This window comes from Rhamphochromis longiceps, linkage group LG2 (genome assembly GCF_057381845.1).
Source record: "Rhamphochromis longiceps isolate RC_006_pf linkage group LG2, R_longiceps_female_GT1.1, whole genome shotgun sequence".
In the NCBI taxonomy this organism is placed as follows: domain Eukaryota; kingdom Metazoa; phylum Chordata; class Actinopteri; order Cichliformes; family Cichlidae; genus Rhamphochromis; species Rhamphochromis longiceps.
This window is the reverse complement of record NC_140558.1, coordinates 41,614,182-41,631,996: the sequence shown is the minus strand read 5'-3', so window position 1 is coordinate 41,631,996 and position 17,815 is coordinate 41,614,182. Positions and strand designations below refer to the sequence as shown.

Below are 17,815 nucleotides of genomic sequence, written 5' to 3'. Positions count from 1 at the left end.
GCCCTCTCACTCTCTCTTGGCTTTTTTTATCGCTTAGCGCAAGGAAGAGGATGTCAGTCATCATGCGCACCCCATCTGGGAAGATCCGCCTCTACTGCAAAGGAGCTGTGAGTGTCTGTCTCTCTCCATAGCAACGCGTGACAGGTCATCACCATCATCGCCGAAACGCTCTTCTCTCCTTATTGCCTCTCGCTCATGTCAGGAAATCTTTTCATTGGGTGACAGGATGAAGCAAGATCACCACATTTCACACATCTCTGCCAAATAACAAATAAACGTTATGGCCAGACTACATTTAATCCTCAGTAAGATTTAATCGGATCTACAATTTCCTGGATTGCAACAATTTTGTGCTGTGAATATAATACAAAAGTGAGAGCAGAAGTACAAATTGCACAGTATAACACAACATCAATATTTTATTTTTAAATGTTACATGGTTATTGCAGCACCCCTAATCTGTGGAGAAGGGACGAGATAGCGGAAGCGTTCTGGTGTCTGTTTGTAGTCAGCGCTCTATTGGCTATTTGGGTTTGAGTAGGTTTTGGTCACAAGAAAACTGGATTGTACTGAACCACCAGACGACAGAAAGCATTTGTTTTCATCCGATGATGATTCATCTTTTAACGAGCTTTTTTCCATTCATCTATAAACAATAACCCGTGGATGGAACTGGTTACTCTTAGTCCAGATATATGGCTGCACCAAAAGTCTTGAGTTCCCAGATCAGGCTTCTCCAAATGTATATCTCTTTTTTAATACAAATAGCTAGAGTTATCTGAGTAGGAACATGAAGTGCTTCTACATGGGCCGCATACAGCCTTAGACCCACATTTGCAAAGCAGCACAAGTCCAGGTGGTTCCTTTCTTTCCTCTCTGGGTGTCAGTAACCAGTGAGTGTTTGTTTCCCTTCAGGACACAGTGATCTATGACCGCCTGGCAGACAGCTCTAGGTACAAAGAGATCACATTGAAGCACCTGGAGCAGTTTGCCACTGAAGGTGAGTGGACTAACATCGCCCCCTGTCTGCCAACAATAATGTGTCTTTTCAGGATGCTGTACATCCCTGCGTCATCTCTGGACAGAAGTAAACAAACTTCCTCTTCCTGAGAGCCTTTCCTCTCATGCATTATTTAATGGAAATTTCCTTCTAGTGGGAATATTCTGCTGTAATTTTAACACAAGGCTGTTGACCTGAAGGAAACTGCACCACATACTCTGCTTCTTGTTCTACGATCATACTGCCCCCTTGTGAGACACCAGCAAAATGATGTCATTAGGAATATTTGATGTGTGCTAAATTTAGCATCCAGGACAGATTGTGAGGATCTTCAGGCCCAGTAATTCCCAGTCCAAGTGGAGATACTACAGATGAAAACCTACTTTATCTGCTGCTCGCTTTTGCCATTTTGATCCCATAACATCTTTCAGACTAGAATTCTTTAGTCAGTGTCTTGGACATTTGTCTCATTTAAAGTGCAAATTAATCCAAATGAGACAATACCTCAATCAAATATTTAGACATAAAACATGTCTTAATGTGGGTAACCAACTGTGGAAATGTCATTCTGCCATCTATTAGTTATTCTTATTAAATTCTAGTAAAAATATCTGGAACGTATCGAGTCACAACTCTCCCAAGCATCTGTTCTTTCCTGTACATTAAAGGTTTTTACAGAGTACTTTATTCATGCATCTGTGTAGGTTCTCAGTCAACCAGGTCTGGAAATGAAGGCAACTGGACTCCTTTGTGGTTCACAGAGATTTTCACCTCCCATTCTAGAGGCTTCTTCAGTTCTGTAAATTGCTGGAGAGTCATTTTACAGACCTGGTGGTGTTATGTGCTCGAAAGTGGTCGTGGGAGTCACTGAACCACCCTGTAATGTGAGTTGTTAAGAGTCACATGAGCCGAGGTGTGAATTTAGGTGTGGGTCATTACCCTCCTGTCAGAGGCCAAGGTCCTGAGACCCCGCCCCCTATCATGTGATTTGTTCAGGTCACATGGTTCAAGGTGTGAACAGGGATTTCATGAAGTGATAAAGGGAGCTGGTGCCAGTTGCCACCACCTTTGTTCAATGATAGTCGTTCATATTTGGTGTCGATGACCTCCTTTGCGCTTCTCCCAAACAGCCTGAAAGAGTGACCTTTCTCCTTTAGGATGCATACGTACAGCTGAGTGTCCTGTCGAGATGATTCTCCTAGATTGTGTTCCTCACTGAATTGCGCTTCATATTTGGTATTTGGGTCTTGTCAACCCAAGTGAACCTTTGTGACCTTAATAAATCACATGATGAAAAGGGCCCTTTTGCACAATGCCTTGATTCAGACTTTTGCTTACATGATCCTTTATGTCTCACGTGATTACAAGGTGGGTCAGTGACTCCAGGGGGCAATCCCACCAGTGGGGTCTCGCCATCAGTTTATAGAGCTGAAGAAGCTTCTTAAATTAGAGGTAAAACATCTTCATGGACCAAAAGGGTCTGTTCGCCTTCATTTCCAATTTTTAAGGCAGGGGTGTCAGACGTATAGCCGGCGAGCCGGAATTGGACTGTATTATCAAAAGTTTTATAGCTTCTCCTCCTGACATGGCCATTCATACTACAGTAAATAAGTAATAGATAAACATTTCAATAACAGAACATTTCAGAAAATAAAAACTGAAACGTTTTGTTGGAAATGCTCTTATTTTTTCGTATGCTAAGATAGCTGATCTGAATTTTGAATTTAATTGACTTTAATGACATTTTTAAACATAATTTTATTAAATGTAATACATAAAAATAACTGTTAATCAAAGTTTGTAACTGGGGAAGTTACCATGACGTTATCAGTTGATTCGAAAATTGACCGTACTAAGCTGAAGCGCTTTGTTCAACAAAGACAGCTGCTGCTTTTCTCAGCTCCTATTTAGCGTATGTCAGTAACCCTTTAGTACCTTTTATTTACCCCCCAAAATATGAAGAATGGACTTTAAGCAAATTTATACTCTGAATAGGTAAAGTAATACAGTAATGGTGTCTGAATAACCTGCTTCGGATGCAAGATTCAAATCTAAATCCGATGGTTATTTTGCTGGAGTTACCGTTCATGCTGCGTATTGTATTGATTAATATGGTCAGAAATATAGCTGACTTAAGTAGCAGTGTTTTCATTGGACTGGGTCTATCTGTGTAACACGTTTAACAGTGATTGCAGAGCACAAGCTTTGTTTTGTAATGTTAAACAGTCAGAACTGTGACATTTGACCCAAATGTTGCGATGCTGCTTTTAATCTTGTAGGCCTGCGCACTCTGTGCTTTGCGGTGGCAGACATCAGTGAATCGTCCTATCAGCAGTGGTTGGAGATCCACCACAGAGCCTGCACCTCCCTGCAGAACAGAGCCTTAAAACTGGAGGAGAGCTACGAACTGATAGAGAAGGTTTGTTAAGCGACATCCTGTTTGTGTGCACTGTCGGTTTTTCTGAAAGGGCTATTTTTTATTGCAGAATCCAGTTTGACTGACAAGCAGCACAAAGCTTTTCATCTGGTTAAATGCGGCAATTTCTTAATGCGGAGGATTTTATAGGAACAAAACTTGTGAAAAGTCAGACTGGCCTTGAGCTGAAGTGTAACTAGTGGGGAAAATGAAATAACGTCTGGAAACCTGCAAAAGTTCAAACTCGTGTGTGTTTTTATACGTTTCACCAGCAGGTAGAGTTGGTTTTCTGTGAGGTGGGTCTGTGTGGAAGCGTTAGTCAAACACAGGAAGCCACAGAGTAAATCAGCCACTTGGCAGGTTCGTCATGGCTGCTCCTGGCTGCTCCTGGCTGCCCAAAACAAATGGGGGCAATCAATCATGAAATAAACATAAAAGCTTTCAGAGAGAAAAATTTAATGCGCGTTGCCAAATGAGCAGAGCGTGGCACTGCGGCCCAACCCCAATTCCCTTCCCTCGGTCCCACCCCTCTGTTTCTGCAGTTAGGGGAGGTAAGGTCTCCTGTTTCTTTTGGGATGAAGAGGTAGCCTTTGGAGGACTAGATGACCAAAGGGTGATTGTGATTGGGCCAGGGTTAGGGCCACCCACACTTAAAAATGCACACAGTAATGCCACAGGGGGGCACAGTGGAGTTATAGTGAAATGTTAAGGATGGAGGCATTCCTGCAGTGTGTCCGAAGTTTCTCCTTCTCATCATTTCTTAACTAAAATGCTGATTACATATTATGTGGGAAAATCTTCCTATTTGATCCTGACTGTTCTTTTAAAAAACAATTGTTTTGTATTGATACGCTGTTTTAGCTGTTTAATATCTAATTCTTCATTATTTTTCCCCATTTATTTCTCACTGGTCTATTGCAGGGGATACTTTTTATGATCCCTGACTAATCTAAGTACAAGTGTATTTATTGTTTACTGTTTGTCAGTGCAAAGTAAGCTGCTCTAGCTCCACTGTGGAAATTCAGAACTTTATTTCCCCTTTTTAACATATTAGAAGCAGTAGTGGTGAATTCATACGAGTCTTTGTCCCAGTGGAAACTTAAGCTACATATACTGGACAGACTCTACCAGCAACATACTGACTATGATCCCGTTTCTCCCTGATTCAACTGGTACTTGTATTATAATTTACAAAGAGTGCTTTTAACAGCAGCCATAGAAAGAAATGAAAGGCTTACGATGAAAAGGCAAAAGAAAGTTTGGCACATCCAGTCATGGTCTTTCCCAGGCATAGTTTTCCGGGCTGTGTGGTTCCCAGTGATTAGCGTGGACAGACCTACAGACGTCCAGGCAGTAAGGCTCAGGTCACAACTTAAAGAGCTTCCAGAGCCTTTCCTCTGCTGCTGGCTCCTGTCTCCCCTCTACCCCTGGCTCTTGTCAAACCTTTGGCCCTGTGATGTGCCCATACAAGCCCACAGCCAGCCACAGAGCAACACAGAGTTTCCTGGGGAAAAAACAGCAGCTGCATTTTGTGGGTGTGCTTGTGTGGCAGAGAGCGTGTCTATAGATGCAAACACAGATGCAGGGGCACAGTAACGGATCCAAAACCCCTTAAGTCCACCGCCGCGGTTTTTACTTGGTGATAAACAAGAGCGGCTGATGAGGGGAAAAACTCGACTGAGTGAGTGACACTATCCCGGCTCAGATGTTTGCCTGACACATGACGATTTAAAGGCCTTCCTGTGTTATGATCCTCACTAACTGACTTGTTTACTGACTTTCTTTGGTGCAGAACCTGCAGCTCCTGGGCGCCACCGCGATAGAGGATAAGCTCCAGGATAAAGTGCCGGAGACCATCGAGACTCTAATGAAGGCCGACATAAAGATCTGGATCCTGACTGGGGACAAACAGGAAACAGCCATCAATATTGGTAAGCAGCAGCATTTATGACCGGATGCTTTCCGAGCTTTATTTCTATGTGAATTCTGCTGTGTCGTGTGGTTTTATTGGTACAATTATTAGTATTTTTACCAGAAATGGGGCACAACATAAAGGTCAGATATCAGTCACACCAAAGGAAGCCTACTTCAAGGCTGCCAAACTGCCAAAAAGCAGACTGATGCAGCTGACATTGCTAAGATTGAGTTCCCCTGTTATGCAAAAGCAACAATAGCTATTTTCCTTCTTGTTTGTGCTTCACGATGCACTTTAACCTTATTTGTGTACGAGGTCTCATACCAAAAGGAAAGTCCCTGGCAAGCCTGATGTTTTTTTCTGTGCTAAAGTGCATGCCAGCCTCTTACAGGTACTCCAGTCATCCTTCACCCAGAAAGACAAACAGCTGACAAGCTGAATGTTTCTCTGTCACACATATCTAGTGAAAGCATGCGTCGCAGAATGCCAGATGATGTATGAGCACCCTGCACTGACATGAAATAAATAACACGCATATGTACACAAGCAGGCACGTCTCACGTATCTAGGTGCCCCAGAGGCAGATATTATCAGAAAGGTGAATGCCTAACGCTGGTTGTCCGTTTGGGTTTGTATTCTTCTTCGTTCTGCGCTAGACGTGGGCAAATCAAACAAATGGATCGACCTTGAATACAGTCAGCCAGGTAACACGGAGGTCAGAAAAAACAGATATCAAAAGTACCTCCGTTTGTGGCTGCTCCTGCTGCTCCTGCTGCTCCTGCTGCTCACTGAATCAGCCCTTTGTACCCACTGTGCCCAGATGTGAGGCAGCAGAAGCCCATGCTCACTGGAAGTATTTTTACAGGTTCGCCTTTTGACTGGGTTGCTCTGTAAAAATTCTGCTTAATATTTACTTTATTTTTTTACTACTTTCCTCACTGAAAGATGATACCAGTTGGCAGAGTTCATGGTGCACCTTTAGCCAAATCAGACACCTGAATTCAGGCCAGGACATTATTTAACATTTGGAGGTGGCCGAAACCACCCAAGTGCCACTTTTGGCACATAATACTGGCATGCTCATTAAATGAAATCTTTGTTAATGCAATAATATTCTTATTTGTAAAGCATACAGGTGTGCTGATTTGAAGCTCTGAAGTGATTGTCCTAAATCTAGTGTGTCCCTAAACCTGAAGTATAATGACATACGATAAAGAAACGACTCTGATGCTTTTAGGCTGTCTGACAAAAGAGCAATGTTTGCTCTTAACACGCTCTCGCTGCTATGAGCTGCTAGCTGAGAGGAGTCTGTGTGCACGTAACTCTCAAGGCAGGTAAGAGCCAGAATTTACTAAAAGGAAAGAGCCAGCCGATCAGTTAGGGAAACAGTGTTCGCTTTGCTAACATTCAGTTAAGTGTGGCTGGAGGGTGCATTGTGTCCTTAAGCAGAGAGGGACCAAAACGTAAACACCATCCCTTATCTGAGCCCCTGAGCCCCCATTATGTTGACCTGTTCCTCTTCCTGTCATTTTACAATAATTTCAAGCCCCATTCTTCTTCTCAAAATCCCAGTCAGCATGTTACCCCCTTTGAGTGGCTTTCGCGGCTAAAGTTTGTATTTCTAATTGTTGCTCCCGAGGCGAAATTCCAGATTAGCCTGACACAAGTGTCATTGTTACACATTCCTCAAATCCTGTGGGAGCGGTGTTTGGTTCTGCCTGAGATGGGAAAGCCAGGAATTTAACTTTGGTGACATTAAAAAAAAGAGAGAGAAAAGTCAAACGAGCTAAAGCTAAACATATTAAACGGAAGGCAGTATTGACAAGGGGGAAGGGAGTGACCGAGAGAGGCTGCGTCCAGATGGGGAGACGTTTTGCACACATTGGCAAATCTTTGGACGTTTGCACCTTTGCACTTAACAATCTGCCAGACCCCAGCCCTGTTTGGTTTTGACTCTGGAGGTGAAATTTGCTCATTTCCTCTGTACGTACATATGTGTGTGCGTTTGTGCATATTGTGGGTGCACTATTCTTCGGCTATGTGTTTTGTGTTGTCTAAGTTTCACTCAGAGAATGCCACCCATATGTTCACAAAACAGAGGCTTTGTGGTAACCCCCTTAAAGAAACTAAAATCCCTTTCCAGACAGAAGCAAAGTGCAGAAGCCCACAAATATTTATGTGGTTATGGCCGCAGATGGCAGCCCTTTTCATACAGCCACAGCACTGAACTGAAGGCTTCAGTCTTGGTTCATGAAATATTTCTGTTTTCCCCAATGGGAGGCGCCCTCTACCACCTTGCTGGTGACCCCGAGCATCTGTCCCCACCAAAAGCTGAGGGAAACGCTCCCTAGAGAGCCATGTTGGGTAACTCGGAGTTGTAACTGCCTATTAAAACAGGAAACTGACAAACTCTTGTAAACCAAACTCATTAGTCATGTGCTGAGACACTTGCTTTGAGCTGTAAAATTTTAATTGGATCCCTTTAAACGTTGTTTATTTGATTCTTCTGGGTTTTATATATTTAATATTTGCATGTGGATGCAGGTTTGGGATGAGCTAACTGGACTCTTTACATTTAAGGCAACTATAATTTTATGAGAGTAAAATTGGATTAATTAAAAGTTTTATGTATTTTATCTGCTCTATATTTTTGCAGTGCTTAAGATTTTTTTTTTGTTTTGTTTTTTTGCAGGACATTCCTGCAAATTGCTGACGAAGAACATGGGCATGATTGTGATCAATGAAGACACTTTGGATGTAAGTATACGAGATTTTGTTTATCCATAAATCAAACTTCTCTGGAACGGGGAATCAGAACACATAAAACTCACAGTTGTTTCACAAAATCCATGAGCACGGCTGTTCTAAAACGACTTCATTCAAAATGTAATTTAAAGCATGATTTCGTTTTTCCATTACTGTGTTAAAAATAATACTAATGTATTTGCCATTTGGCTCGTGACTCTAATTCCAGCATATCAGTATGAGTGTTGGATACATCTAGTAAAGCAGTGTTATTGTCAGAGATCAACATGAACTAAAAGCCTTTAAAGTATGTTTTTATGAAGTGAAATAACAAATATGGATCATTTGGGCTTCAGATTTATCAGAATATCGGACAGTAACCAACCCTGATCAACAGTTCTTGTACGTGGAAAACAGTACAGAAGTTAAAGAACTTACTAAGATAAAAACATCTGTCCCTCATGACCTCACCCCGTCCCCATGAAAACCAGAAAATCTCCAAACTAAAATGATGAGGCTACAGGGAGTCTTCCTCATAAAGTCCTCACAACTTCCCAGATTCTGCATTTAACCTCTTTAAGACACCCAACAGAGAAGTCTGTCGACCCCACAGCAGGAGAGCCTTGTCTGTTGTTTCTAAGACTGAAAAGGGCAAGTCCCTGCACTTCCAACAGGAGAAAGCTGCCGAGCACAGGAGCCACAGATGGAGGAGAAACGTGCTGTGTTTAGCTTGTCGGACACAGAAGGGGGGGGGATGGCGAGAAGGAGGGAATGAAGGAGTGGAAAGCGGGGCGGGGGGCTGTTTGGGGGTGATGACGGACGGCCTTCACTCTGTCAGCCGGTCGTTAGGCGTGATAAATGAAGTTGAGGCAGAAAGTCGGGGTTGGTGCATTCATAAAGCTCACGAACCAGCACTTTGAAATGTCAGCTCCCATTCTGCTGTGCTTGAGCAGATGCTTACATAAGGCAGTTTGTTAAAAATCTCTCCAACAACACTGAGGAGGAACAGTGAACAGAGGACCAGGCAGCAGAGCTGGTAGTTCTGAGTCCTTGAGGCATGTCTTGCTTCTTTGCAGTGTTTAGAAACAATTATCAAAGGAAGGACACAGTTTCTGACATTCCCTGTGTTAAATGTTACATGAAGTGAAATCCTTGCAGTAAAATGCTGTCTCTAAGTTAGGATTAGGTCATTCTGAAAAGCTTTGCCTTCTAGTCAGGGTGTTTAATCATTTTGAGAGCATAGCATTGGCATATTAATCTTATTCATCTTACAGCTACAGACGAATGAGGTTCATTATTTTCACGTTTATAAGACTAAAATAGGATTTCTAAACACTCTATCTTAACTGCTCATAGGTAGTTTCTCCAGTGACATATTGGTCAAAAGTATGTGTCCATATTCTTCTCACTAAGATGGAACATGCCCCGTTTGGATGCCTCCAAGTCTAAGAGAGACGATGACATTAGGTCCATACAAACGTCCAGATTCCACGTAATGAGTGTCTCATTCTTTTGGCTGTATCACTTAAGGCGTATATAAACAATGGAGCTCCACAGGCTCTTGTGGATTTCTGAATGGACGGTACATACACTTCCAAAAACCAAACACTAGCTTGTCACATAGGCCAAACTGGTCATTAGAGCCACAACAAAAGAGGCTTTAGGAGGAGACATGTAGCATTAGTGCAAAAATTCCTTAGTGGGGAATTGGGAGTTGGGGGGGTGAATGGCCGCCCTCCTTAAGGAAATGGTAAACTTTGCTTATCACGCTGGGGTGGATACATTGTACCCGAACAAAGCAAATTCTTTCACATACATGTTTCCAGCACACACATGCTCTCACACTGAGATGTCATCTGGAAAGTCAGAATGTGCAGTTGTAGTTGAATGTAGATATAACAACGTATGACTTTTCCGGCCTGCACGCACGCACGCACGCACGCACACACGCACGCGCACGCACACACGCACACACACACACGCACACACACACACACACGGACGCTCACACACACACACGCACACACACACACACACACACGCGCACACACACACACACACACACTTGCCTACCCGCTGCTCATCTCGTGCTGTTTTACAGACCCCATCGGGGATGGCCAAGTCCTCGCAGCTGCTCTCTGCTTGTATCCTCGTGCTCAGTTTCTCTCTTCTGTTAATCCATCATCTCGCTCTCTGTGCGTGTCTCGCTCTCCTCCTCTCGCTTTGTGAAACGTAAAGCCACTTTCTCCAAATATTTCCTTTAAGCTGAGGTTTCAGAGTTTTGTTATGCCAAGCGAACATTGCGTGGTCCCCCTGCTACAATCTGACCGCTTTGACATATTTGACCTCCACACCAGCACCCACCCCGCCCTTTAACTGCCATAATTCTTTTTTAATGTTTTCAGCTTTTGGGGCATCAGGAAATTACATTGTCTCCGTGCAGTTTGTCTGCCTGGTTATTATTTGTCAGTCTTTTTATTTGTTTGCATGAATATAACCTCTTTCACTTGCACTTCAGTTGAATGCAACAACATAATAATTTAAACTGTTGGTTACTTGTGCAGTAAAAGTTCTACCAAGTGTGTTTAGCAGTATGCTGTCACACAGATAATGGTTACCCACAGAGAGTGGTTTTATTTGCTAATGACTTCACCATCTGTGGTGAGGATGATTTAATGAGTACTACAATGAAGATCTCACCACTCTGTCATCCAGTCCACATGCCCATAGACCACCACAGTTAATCCTCTTGTCAGTGTCATATTTATAGCTTTTCATCAACACCACAGATATATATACTGTAAAAGCAAACAGAATATAATCACAGAACTCATCTGTGTTATTACATCATAGCTAAGGCCTCAGTGTAATAAATAGGAGAATTATAATAAATATTCAAGATATCAAGAGCAGCTGCTCTGGAGCAGTCAGGGATTAGAAGCCAGAGTGGACAGATCTGTCTGTTTGAAAGTAATGCAAATGGAGAATAAAGTTATATTAGTTATATTAAAGTTGTATTACTTGTTGGTCGTATGTATGTATATAGATATAGATATATAGATATATATCAAGTGTATATATGACAATAAATGTTTATAATTAAAACGTTCTCAGTAGGAATCAGTTCAAACTGTGTGAGTGGCGAGAATCTAATATATGTAAACATTGTTACAGTTTGGGTTGAGATTTAGGCATTGATCATTCATGAAAGCTTTACAATAATATAAAGGTACTTTTTGGTGGAAATTAAGATGCTAAGATAATTTTTTGTCTTTAGAGATTCTTTAAACCAAATGTTGTCATTTCCAGTGAAGTGTGGACTTGTTTGTTAATTCTGTTTTTAAAGCTCATTATAGCGATTTTTCATTTTATTGTGCTTTTTTTAATCTATTCTTTTTCATTATTTCGCCATCACGTTCAAAAATTCTTTTTGTTTGTTTTATTTTATTCCCTTGTCTGTGAGAAAGTTACTCCAAAATTAAGATAAATGTCATGAAACCTCAGAGGAGTAATATGGGTAATTAAGCAAGTCATTAAATGTGTCAAAATCCTGATCGCCTTCTTTCTTCATTGAGGATCTGCTCTACAGACACCCTTAAAGTGTTATTATACCATTGTTTGGTAATTAATCAGAAACATCATGAGAAGCAAAACCCAAAAACAACATTAAAATATCAAATTCTTTGCTTTTTCCCCTCTTTTAGAGAACAAGAGAAACCCTCAGCCACCACTGTGGAATGCTGGGAGATTCCCTCTACAAGGAAAACGACTTTGCTCTCATTATTGATGGAAAGACTCTAAAATACGCTCTTACATTTGGAGTGCGCCAGTACTTCCTGGACCTCGCCTTGTCCTGTAAAGCTGTCATATGCTGCAGGTAAAATTTAAACCCGAAACAATAAAATAAGCTGGGAACAAGCAAGACATTAAATGTCGTGTCTAAAAGAATCAGGCAGTAAATAATCCGAAAGCCCAAGCTGTTGTCTTGAAGTTTATTTTTCTATTAGAGCCAAATGTTAAAAATGACCCAAGTGAAATTTCAAACTATGTCCTAAATCTACATATTATTATTTCTCCACCATAAAGGTCATTTAGACTTTTTATGGCACCGTAATATAACATGAAGGTGCGCTGTTGACCTGCCCAGGCCACATAAGTGAGAGGAAGCACTTAAGTACTCAAGCAGCCATGACAGGATCTGGGGCCAGAACTCAGCACCATGTTTTCAGAACAACAGCGACCCTTTAGATGCCACGCTATTACTCCGTGCAGTACGTCAAATTTGTATTTATTTTTTTGCCCCCACCTCCACCTGCCTTTGCCTTGTGCACACTCTGTGGGCACTAAGATACACCGCGAGATGAATGAGGCCCCTTAAACCATGGAGAACATAAACATTAACAGTTTCACAGTTAAAGACAGACGTGCAGTTTACAACATCATCATCTCCAGAGAATTTCTTTACTGTATGCTACGCTGAGTTTGGTGCACAAAGAAGAAGCCACTGTTGGGGAGGCTAGAGGCTGGCAGTGAGGGCATAAAGCTAAGATTGAAGTCTTGAGGAAGAGGATGGGTTTTACTTAGTAAATTAAGAAGATGTTTATCTATTCTATAAAGCTGCTTTGCCACCTTTTCACACCCAGCCAGCAGCAGTTTGTATCTTACGGTTTATATTTGTTACTCTTTAAGAGATCCTGTCAAAAAGTAAACAAATTCTATGTAACTTTATATGAGCTGCTGTTTTACCCAGGTTATGTTTGTTCTTACTGTTATTATCCCAGATTTGGACTTAACTCACGTGTGTTATCAATCACTTCCTTTCAGAGTATCGCCTCTTCAGAAGTCAGAAGTGGTTGAGATGGTGAAAAAACAGGTGAAGGTGATCACGCTGGCCATCGGCGATGGTGCTAACGACGTAGGAATGATCCAAACAGCTCATGTCGGTGTGGGAATCTCAGGCAACGAGGGTCTGCAGGCGGCAAACTCCTCAGACTACTCGATTGCTCAGGTGAGGAGTCAGAGATTGAAAGCACAAATAAATAAAGTGGGAACTTTTACCTAGTATTGAAGTTCAAAGAAGATCTATTATGCTCACATTAACTAATAACATCTGCATTTGTACAAGTGCTTCCTGTGAGCTAAAGGCTCATGCTTCTTTAAAATTGTAAATCATCACCTTTGTGATGGGTTTGATGGCTTTTCAGTAACTTCACCTCAATAAAGGAATTTGAGAGTCAGAGAAATATTAAAATATTACCAGGATCCAATCTGTCAGTCTAGTAATAAAAGATCAGCGACTGCAAAAATGAAGATACCAGGTAGGTTATGATATTTAATTTGGCTCAAGCAAAGTGAAAATCATAATAATACACGACTCGATGAACACGTCAAAGTTGCAAATGCTTATCCATACAGTACTTTATCAGTAATACTGTTTTCCATGCCTTGTGACAGCCTTGTCGCTGTTTTCATGTATTACATGTTACTGATAGCTTGGTACATTGTTCTGAGGAACAATAGGTCACATATCTGAAAGGGCTTCAACTTATACAGTAAAGTAGCATCTCCTATAAAACAGGCTGTGGTGAAACCCAACTCCCAACACAGCTACAGGGAACGCATCCTGGCAAACTGCTTCTTAAACCCATACTCATGTCCCAGCAACCAGTTTGTCTGAAACGCTGCATACATATGACACCCGTTGACACAAAATCCATGGCGTTTGTGAGTCTGTTACACAGCACACCACTTAGTTCATTGTGTTAGTACAGCCAAGAGGCTTGGGGGTATGAGGAACTAAGAGTTGACTAAGGCACAGTGCATTTTCTGTGCTTCAGTATGAAATTACTAATCAAGAGACTTGGGTTTGTCTGAAGTTCCCCATTTAGTCCGCATGACATGTAGAAAGTGTATGTTCTTCAAAGACAGGCGGCCTCTTGTAATCGATTTGTGTCAAATTAAATTACACCTCCAGACTTCCAGTGGTACTTTCCGCATCTTGGCGCAACGGTACATTAACTGTAATCTGCTGACTACAAACTGAAATCAATCAAGGGGAAGTTGTATAACTTTCTACTCCTATACATGATTTAGATTAATGTCTGCGAGTGTCAGATGAGCATCTTGCTGCTATAGATTACTACACAGCTAGATTTGATACTTGAACAGTGTTATCTGTTAAAGTAAGTGGAGAGTAAAGAGCTTCAGGCCAAGGCATCTCTGCTGACTGTCTGTCATCAGCTTGGCTCTGTGTTAACTGATGTTTGATCCAGCCCTCCGAGGGGTCACGCAAACTGGGAGCTGCGACTGTTCTTTCATATCACAGAGGAGTTCTGTGTTGATGCTGAAAGACAAGACCCCAAAATAAATAAAGCTGTGTTCAAAATGTCAAGCTCTCACTACTCACAATACAACTGGGATATATAGCAAGCCATGTTTTAGTGCTATCCAAATGTAAAAGGAGTTTTATGTACTGCGCTAAAAGTATGACACAACTGCTCACAAAAGTGTGTAAAACCCACAATCATTACCCAAACATAAAGAATTTCAACTACTAAAAAATATGTATATTTATTATGTTTGTAAAAGCTAGTATATGCCCACGCTGACAGAAGAAAAGAGAAAAATAAGGGTTGATGTAATTTATGTCAGCCTCTTGCTAGCTATGTGTAATTCAACTTCTGTGCATATAAATGAGAAGATATTGCTGTGAAATAAAAAATTATACAATGGCTTTACAAGGTGTCAAAGTGCATTAAAATATATATATTTAAGCCTGTTGCCAGGTGATTGCTGGGCAACATGATGACATCATAACATCTCATATAGATGAGTATAGCTAAGTGTAACGAGTCTGGCTCCCCGGCTCTTGATGGTCTTTGAGGAGTTCACAGACCAAAAACAAACACTGACAGAGATTTTGTGCGTTACAGGACAACATGCTGGGTGTCTTTTCTTTTATCATTAAAAAAAATCTGTCTGTAATTATTTTGTTAGCTGGTGTTGATGTATCACTTTTTAATTGTGCAACAGCAATAATGTAATTAATGAACCCATGAAAATGACCCGAGCACTGTCCGAAAGCGGCTTTTCCTTTTTGCCGATGGGCTCACTAATTTGGAGCAAAGAGGGAGAAGTGATTAAGTGAATGATTTTGGACACAAGCTACCCCTTCTAGATGGTAAGAAGGTGTGATGAAACACTTGTTCTGCTCCAGTGCTATCACACTCATCAGCCAAAATTGCAGTGTGATTGAAAGTTCACCACAGGCCTTAAATAGTGGTATAATTATGAAGCCATTTAACTATTATGTTAGGCCCTTGGAGACTAATACCCCCATATGAACCCCTCCAATTTCTTGCAGTCTTTGTCTACACACTTTGTGGAATGTGTTAGCGAGAGCTTTGGCCACAAGCTCTCATCAGAGGCTTTCTGCCCGGGAATGACAATCTTGAAGTTCTGTAACTCTTTTAGTGCTCCAGCCCTGATCTCTGATTACAAGGAGCCATTAGAGACAAACATTAGACACAGAGTTCTGCTATCCATTCATTTTGTCGTGTTCCTCCATTCATTTCCCTCCCACACAGTTCAAATACTTAAAGAATCTGCTGCTGGTTCACGGAGCCTGGAATTACAACCGCGTAGCCAAGTGCATCCTATACTGCTTCTACAAGAATATTGTCCTGTACATCATCGAGGTAAGACTCACACAGAAGCTCTCAGCACTGAAAGTCATGCAAAAAGCCAGATGTGAATGCACAGCTTTGAGATTCTTTTTTTCAAAGATGCAAATGGCACAACTACGTGAAGGCAAAGATTCCCTGTTAGAGTTTCCATGTTTGTATTTCTGTTGACTGGCCCCTCACAGTACCTGCCAGGTTGTGCAGCTGCTGGATGAAGGGTTTGAGTTTTGACATATCGGAGCAGAATATGCCCACGAGAAGGCTCGCAGACATACACACTCTATCATACGTGGTATAATCAACAGGAAGTCTGCCTTTAGTCCTTGCCAGTTGTTCAGTCCTCAGAATATTAATCTGCAGTTCATCTGAGTTAGTGAGAAGTCGAACCAGTTCACTAGTGACTCCACATATTTTATGTCCTAACATTTAGGTATTAATTGTTATGCGAATAACATTGGACATGCCAAGAAATAAAATGCAGATGATTAGTGGCCAATCATGTTATGCTCTAACTTGGGCTGTGATAATGGTGAAATGTTAGGATTAACTTTATTTTTCATGTATTTTATCAAATGGCTTTCTTGTGATGTTCCTACATATTTATATGCATTTTTTTTTTCCTTGGCAAGTTCAACTTCTTTCCTGAAATAATGCTTAATAACATTTTCCCATCACTGTGATTTTTACTGCACTGATGGGCCTTGTTGGGAAATGTTCACAGACACTCGAACACTCTCCCTGTTTATCAGTGGATAAGGATTAGATAGTTTCACGTGTCTCTGCCGGCATCGGTCAGTTGTTGTGTGGTGGGTTTGATGGCATCTGACAGATACCAGACCCAGTGCAGATTGCAGCCTCAGATCTATAACCAAGGGTGGCCAGACACGTGAAGTGCTTCCTATCATCGGCAGCTTTATCACTAGTAGTGCTCAGATGTTTTGATCAACAGGCCGTGCACTTGTGTGACAAAAGTAGCAAGTTTGGCTTTGCACCGTCCCAAAAATCCAGAAGTGGAAACTGCTGAGTGTTTGATCTTTGAGCTTTACCAGTCGCTTTGTGCCAAAGTGACCACGCAGCGTAACCGAAAACACGACATGAAACGATTTCCATGAAGTAGGTAACATCTGGGAGCAGAACAGGAGAAAAATACATTATTTGGCCACTTAAAAGACCACCTCTCTTTCCTTATGTTGCTTGACAAGATTTGAGAATACTGCTTTATTTGCTCACAAAATGTTGGCGTTTTGAGAGCGCTCCCTGCTGAAGCGTCAGGTTTTTAGAACCTCATAATCACATGACCTTTTATGGAAATATGACCACTTAAAAAATTGCTTTTGTTGATCCTCTTTCTGTGACACTTGACCTCTGATCCCCCCTTTTTAAATCCTCATTTTAGTTTATGTGCCATGGAAAATCCGTCGTGTATTTAAAACATTCCAGCGTGTCTGCCTCTGACTTATTGTGACCTGGGTAACGGCTCTCTTTCCAGGCTGTAACTGCAGTTATAAATTCATTGTGACCATTCGATCCCGCTGCCCTTTTCCACATATGCCGTAACAGTTCAGAGAACAAGTTCAAAGTAAAATTCAATTTTCAGCAAATGTAATTTTCTGTTGGCACGATCCATTACATTTGACATTTACATCTTAAAATTGGATTACGCTTGTTTGTCTCTGTTTTTAATCATGGGTAAACGTTAGCTTCTCAGTCACTAGGAATTTGATTTTTAAGTTTAAAAGAACATCAAAACCTGGTCAGTGTTCTTCTCGGCATCCTTTTCTTCTTTTTCCTTGTGCCACCAAATACTGCTTCCCTTTGAAACATACCAGGTCCATTTTCAAAGGCCCTTTTCCAGCGACTGGAACATAACATCGATAGTTTTGTCTGCAGGGCGAGCTTCTTTCCAGTACACCTTTTGTTGCTTTCTGAAAACATAAGTCCCCTCCCCCTCTCATGCTCGGCTCCTTCAGGGGAATGAAGTAGATAATAGGACATTTCTTCACGATTTGGCTGGTATTTGAAATGTCCCCGTGTTGTAAGACCTTGACATCTAACAC

The 17,815-nt window shown here is 41.5% G+C and overlaps 1 protein-coding gene across 3 annotated transcripts in view; it reads left to right on the top strand.

Moving 5' to 3' along the window:
* atp8a1 (ATPase phospholipid transporting 8A1) overlaps positions 1-17,815 on the top strand; it is a 110,057-nt gene that overhangs the window by 59,631 nt on the left and 32,611 nt on the right. For all 3 annotated transcript variants that reach the window (XM_085429072.1, XM_085429073.1, XM_085429075.1), the window contains 8 exons: positions 38-107; positions 916-1,000; positions 3,280-3,419; positions 5,209-5,347; positions 8,024-8,088; positions 11,781-11,953; positions 12,901-13,084; positions 15,663-15,773. In XM_085429072.1, the coding sequence (XP_085285198.1) occupies positions 38-107; positions 916-1,000; positions 3,280-3,419; positions 5,209-5,347; positions 8,024-8,088; positions 11,781-11,953; positions 12,901-13,084; positions 15,663-15,773 (967 nt within the window). The remainder of the gene's footprint in view (positions 1-37; positions 108-915; positions 1,001-3,279; positions 3,420-5,208; positions 5,348-8,023; positions 8,089-11,780; positions 11,954-12,900; positions 13,085-15,662; positions 15,774-17,815) is intronic.